The sequence below is a fragment of the Apium graveolens genome, chromosome 2 (genome assembly GCF_009905375.1).
Source record: "Apium graveolens cultivar Ventura chromosome 2, ASM990537v1, whole genome shotgun sequence".
In the NCBI taxonomy this organism is placed as follows: Eukaryota; Viridiplantae; Streptophyta; class Magnoliopsida; order Apiales; family Apiaceae; genus Apium; species Apium graveolens.
The window spans coordinates 115,525,413-115,531,937 of record NC_133648.1 but is presented as its reverse complement, the minus strand read 5'-3'; the positions used below and the strand labels follow the sequence as shown (position 1 = coordinate 115,531,937).

The 6,525-nt window shown below is 34.4% G+C and overlaps 1 protein-coding gene across 1 annotated transcript; it reads right to left on the bottom strand.

Annotated features, from left to right (window-relative positions):
• Nucleotides 1-753: 753 nt before the first annotated feature.
• Nucleotides 754-1,176, bottom strand: LOC141692365 (uncharacterized). The gene is made up of 2 exons (XM_074497178.1): nucleotides 849-1,176; nucleotides 754-758 (listed from the first exon to the last, which is right to left on the bottom strand). Exons 1-2 carry the CDS (start codon nucleotides 1,174-1,176, stop codon nucleotides 754-756), a joined length of 333 nt encoding a protein of 110 aa, XP_074353279.1.
• Between the last annotated feature and the right edge of the window lie 5,349 nt (nucleotides 1,177-6,525).

The window sequence follows — 6,525 nt, the reverse complement described above, 5'->3', positions numbered from 1 at the left end:
ATCGAGAACTGCTCTAACAGCATAGTCACTTGCATCACATATGATTTCCAATGGAGGACTCAAATCTAGAGGTTGTATGATTGGTGCACTTATCAAAGCTTCATTAATCCTGTAAAAAGACTCTAAAAAACCATAAGTAAACATAAAAGTGGCATCTTTAAGCAATAATTGAGTGACGGGTTTTGCAATTTTTGATTTTTTTTATAAAATGACGTTAAAACCCCCCATGACCTAAGAAACTCCTCACCCCTTGACATTAACAAGAGGAGGAAGTTTCTCTATCACCTCAATTTTTGCTTTGTTAACTTGGATGCCACGTTCAGAAATAAGATGACCAAGTACCACTCCTTCATTGACCATGAAGTGACACTTTTCCCAATTCAAAACCAAATTTACCTCTTCACATCTTTTAAAGCACTTTTGAAAGATTATGCAGACATACATCAAAATCAGAATCATAAACACTGAAATCATCTATAAATACTTCCAAAATAGACTCTATGAAATTCAAAAATATGGTTGTCAGGCAACGCTAAAAAGTAGCAGAACATTGCACAATCCAAATGGCACTCTTCGAAATGCAAAGGTACCATATGTACATCTGAATGTAATCTTTTTCTGATCATCAGGGTGTATAGGGATCTGAAATAACTCTGAGTACCCATCCAAGTAACAAAAAAATTATGTTTAGAAAGTCTTTCTAACATTTAATTAATGAATGGGAGAGGGTAATGATCTTTTTATTGGCGGTGTTTAACCTGCGACAGTTAATACACATTCACCAATCAGTGACAACTCTAGTGGGAATTAATTCATCTTTATCATTCCTAACCACTGCTCTAAGGAACCAGTCAGTAAAATATGAGGTAGCACATCATGCACAATTTTATCAATGACATCAATCCTGCAACAAGTATTCTCAAGCAAAGGGGGCTTAAGAGCAGAGCTTAGAGTAAAAGTAATTTTATCATCATCAACACTCAAAGTAAGAGTCCCATTTTTAACATCAATAATATCACATGCAGTACAGATGAATGGCCTACCCAAAATAATGGGGATTTGGCTATCCTCTTTCATATCCAACACTACAAAGTCCACAGGAATATAAAATTTTCCAACCCTAACAAGTACATCCTCTAAAATACCCAAAGAATATTTTATAAATTGGTTCGCCATTTGCAATATCCTTTGTGTATATTTCAACTAACCCATGTTTAATTATTGAAAAAATTGAGAGAGGCATGATAGAGACACTAGCGCGTAAGTTACATAAAAATTTGTCAATAAATAATGCACCTAAATGACAAGGGATTGAAAAATGTCCAGGATCTTTAAGTTTAGGGGGAGACTTATTTTGTAAAACAACACTACACTCTTTAGTAAAAGCTACTGTCTCCACCTCACCAAAATATCTTTTCTTTGTCAAAATATCCTTTAAAAATTTTGCACAAGATGGAACTTGAGAAATTAAATCAGTGAAAGGAACGGTTACCTCAAGATTCTTGACAAGTGTCATGAATTACCAAGCTGCTGATCTACCTTTGTTCATTTCATCCTGCTAGGGAACGACAACTTTGGCACCAATGGTGGAGGAGCATTTATAATTTTCTCGTTATCAGCTTTCTTGCTTCCTTCAGTTCCACCCTTGTTGTTTAATTAAAAACCTCATCCACCTTGTTATCTTTACTAATTTACTTTTCTTGCTCAAAAGACACATCAACAGTAGGCATTGGAGGACCATCATAGGTAAGACCACTCCGAAGAGAAATAGAATTCACAGTCTCCTTTAGATTTGTTGGTTGTGATGGTAAAGAGCCAGGATGTCTCGCAATTGAAGAACTAGCCAATTATGCAATCTGCGTTTCCATCATCTTGTTATGGAATTTCATATCTTTAAACTCTTGCATCAGTAATTTTAGCATATCATTTATCTGATCAGGTTGTGCAGCTTGACTAGCTTGAGGAGCATAGTTTTGAGGCGGCTTCTGAAATCCAAGAGGATTTATATGTCCCTGAGAATGCCTATATTGTTGTTGATTAGAATGTTGATATGATTGTTGATACTGTTGTTGATGATTAGGAACATAAAGATTCTAAGCATTGTTATTCCTATATGATAAGTTCAGATGATCTCTCCAACTAGGATTGTAAGTATTGGAGTAAAGATTATACTGTTGCCTTTTCTGAAAAACATTTGCTTGCTCCATCTAAAAATTTTGTGAATTCTAAAATTGTAAGAACATTCATAACTTAGGTGGCCTTGAATACTACACACTTTATAAACAAGATTATTCATAGGAGCCATGGATAAAAATATATTAATGCTTATAGGAGGATTAGATGACTTTGAATTCTTCAATGAATAGATCTCCTAAGTTAATGCAGCGAGCTGAGATGATAAGAGAGAATAAGCATCCACTTCAAGTTTACCTCCTTCTTAGGTGCTCGCGAGTTATTGAAGTGATTTACAACCAAATTTATAAGAAAATATACGCATCATCAACTTCTTTGTCTAGAAATACACTACCTGCAGAATTATCAACTATACCCTTTGTTTCAGGGCCAGGACCATTGTAGAAGCGTTTAAACAGAAACCATTTCTCAAGACCATGATGAGGGCACGCACGTTGAAGGTCTTTGAATCTCTCCCAAACATCTTTAAGAGACTCCCCATAATCTTGTTGAAACTCGTCATCTTGTCAATCAAATCGTTAGTTCTGTTTGGAGGGAAAAACTTAATTAAGAAAGCTTGAGCAATTGCATTCCATTCAGTCGCATTGATATCATTTAACCACGTTTGAGCTTTATCACGAAGAGAAAAACCGAACAACATGACTTTCAGTTGGTCTGCAGTGACACCCCAATGTTTACTGGTAGAGCGAAGTTATTGAAACCTTTGTAGATGAAGTGTGGGGTATTCAGAAGGAAGACCAGCAAACTGATTTTTTTTAATCATGGTGAACAACGCCAGTTTGATCTCAAAGTTTGTTGCTTCAATAGTAGGCATAACAAGTGCATTAGGCACACCACTTGAAGAGGGTTGTGAATAGTTCTTCAAAGATTTAATTAGAAGTTCTGCCATTTTGATCTTCGAATCACCAAAATTTTGTTGTCTTTTTTTCCTTACTCGATCTATATATTGTTGACAAGTAATTCCAGAATCTGTACTAAGAGGAGTTATTTCTACTTCTTTTTTGGACCTAAGCATTAATAACTAAAACAGTAAAAGTAGTGAAATATGCCTCAATTGGAAGTAAACTCCCAATATGACAATGGAAACAATCTAAAATTTATATAAACTAGGCTTTACCCCGGCAGCGGTGCCAAAAACTTGATGTGTTAAATTATAATACCGCAAGTGCATGGTGTCTGCTGTTAGTAGAAACTGGCAAGTACGGGCCGAATCCACAAGGAGACAAGTTTCAAGAAGTTTAATTTAATTATTGAAAATTGTTTATATAGTGACAACAATTGTTGAGAATTTTATCTAACTAAATAATGCAACTAAAGGTGTGTTTAAATCAATTAACCAAATTTTAGGGCAATTAAGTTCCACCATGCTTACATCAAACCACTTATAAAAATATAAATAATCAATGGGTCAAGTAATTGGAGTAATTGTTAATCTTTCTTAGGAATTAACACTCATAAAATTCTAATAATGCTCTCGTACTCACATTCATTCTATTAACCGTACGTGTGCCTCTAGTGAGTAAATTCTCTCGATCTATTACCTTTATTTGCATACAATTTAATCCTTGATATTGGCCAGTTACATAAACTAAGCAATATAACATATCTATTAGAATCACTCATTACCCATTAAACTACTAACAAATCAAAACATAGTCATGGTGCAAACATGGCTTCCCTTTTGAGCCCTAGAAAAAAATTACTCACTCATGATAAAAGCAAAACCAACAAGAATAAAGAAGAAAGCCATACAAAACATATGCTAATAAAAATTAGAGATTAAGAATACCTTAATTCTTGTACATACAATGAATCCAAGGTAAATCCAAGTACATACAATGGAAGAGGTGAAGAATAAAACCCTAGCTTTTATCCAGTACGTATGTCTCTCTATCTCTAGTTAATGATAAAAATAATAAAAACTCCCCTTCCAATAATAAAACCTGATCTTATTTCTAATAAAAAAGTATTTTTATGTTATAATAATAATAATATAAAATGATATCCATACTGAAGTAGGATTTTAATATAAAATTTGCAGCTATTTTTGCTCCTCGGTTTTTGGGCTCTTTCAGTTGGATTTTGCTTCTGGGCTCATCTCTGAATTACGTAAAATCTCGAGAGCTCCGCGTAGACTATAAGATCATTAAAACGGATTTCTGGATCTCTAGATACGGCCCAAACAATATTTGCATCCAGTGTAGCTCAATAATATAAATTTTCTTCTATGTTAACTCCAAAATATGTATTTTTGCTCCAAATCCTTTTAAGTCATAGATTCTTTATTTTCTATCATAATATACAAAAGCTATCAAATAAATATTCAAATCAATGCAAACCATAATTAATATGAGAATAAAAAACATCTAAAAAATATACTATATCATTGATAAGTTCAACGTATATTCCATCTCAGATTCCAACATCTTTGTCCTACGGTGCCACTTCGTATGTTCGGGGATTATCATCATGTTCACCAGAGAACTAGTCCAAAGACTCTTCCAAAAAACATTAATCTGTCAGGCTGTTGAACAACCCCCCCCTACGACGAGGCACTGGTGCGGTATTAGTGACAGGTTGTGCACTTTGTTGTGGTTGTTCTACTTGTACTATAGGTTCCTGGTTATTATCTTTCCCTCCCACTAGTTTTTCTAAACAGCACTACTTGTGGGCTTGTGATTCATTATATAGTCTTCTTCTCAGAATCTAGCATCGGTGCTAACAATGACATCCCAATCCTTGGGACTATAAAATATATAACCTTTCGTTCACATGGGATAGCCTACAAACAACCTTATTTCTGTACGAGATTCTAACTTAGTCGCATTTTTGTTCAGCACATGTGCTGGTAAACCCCATATCCTAATGTGTCTTAGACTCAGTTTGTCCCTGGTCCACAATTTTAGGGGTTTTAGGAATCGACTTAAAAGGTACTAGGTTCAAAAGGTAAGCCGTTGTTTATAAGGAATTAAAAAGAGTTCGAACACATGTGTGGTCTAAGTAAATCAACGGGTAGTCTTGGTCCTATTGAAAATACCAGTAAAAGTAAAGATCTGCGTTGAAATGATATAAAGAGAAAAATAGTCATAATTGGGGTAGTCGCGACAATTCTAATTACAAAAATGCTGATTATTTATTCGGCATCAAGAACATTCAGAATTTCACCTCTGATTAAATGTCCCCAAAATGATTTAGGTAATTCCGAATAACTCAACATCGATCTTACAATCTCTAAAACAGTCTGGTTCCTTCTCTCTGCTACACTGTTCTACTTTAGTATGTCGGGGAAGTTAACTGGGACTCAGTCCCATCCTCTGATAAATATTCCTCAAAATTTTCCAAGCAATCATTCACCACCATGATATGATCGTAGTGACTTGATACTCTTGTTAAGTCGCTTCTCTGTTTTAGCTTTGTACTCCTTAAATTTATCAAAGCACTCAGACTTATGGTGCAACAAATAAACGTACCCATATCTATAATAATCGTCAATAAAAGTGATAAAAAAAGTCATAACCACCTCTTGCTTGGATATTCATAGGTCCACATAAATTAGTCTAAACCAGTTCTAACACTTTTTTGGGTCTATTCCCCTTTGCCTTAAAAGGCTTTTTTAGTCATTTTACCTTTTAAGCAGGATTCGTAAACTAGAAATAGCTCAAATGCCAATGAGCTTAAACGCCCATCTACTATTAGTCTTTAAATCATCATCAAGTTAATATGACATAATATCAAGTACCAAAGAAATGTTTGGTTTAAACTAGAAGGTTCCTTTTTTATTAGAGGTAGAAAAATTGTTGTTCAATTCCCTATGTTGTAGATGCAGTGCAAGTTGACTAAGATTAATTATATACAAATTATCTTGCAATGTACCAGAACATATAATTTGTTTATTCATCATAATAAAAATATTACGATCAAAACAAACATAATAGCCATCCAAAGCAAGTTTAGAAACCAAAATCAAATTCCTTCTAAAAGAAGGTACATCAAGACAATTGTTCAAAACCAAAATCCTATCAATACCAAAAGATAAAATAATGACTCTCACTACAACTACTGCTACTTTCATAGCATCATATATGAACACATATATCTCGCCATCTCTAAGCATTCTGGATTGCTAGAACCCCTGCATAGAATTACAAACATGGTTAGTGGCTCATGTATTTACACACCAAGTGCTTGGAGATATAGCCGCTATATATGTTTCTATAACTAGAGAAAGAGACATACCAGTATTGTTTGTCTTATTAGGAAGAGAACAATCATGTTTCCAGTGACCCGACTACTTACACCCCAAGCAATTTACCTGAAGTTCTTCACTTCACC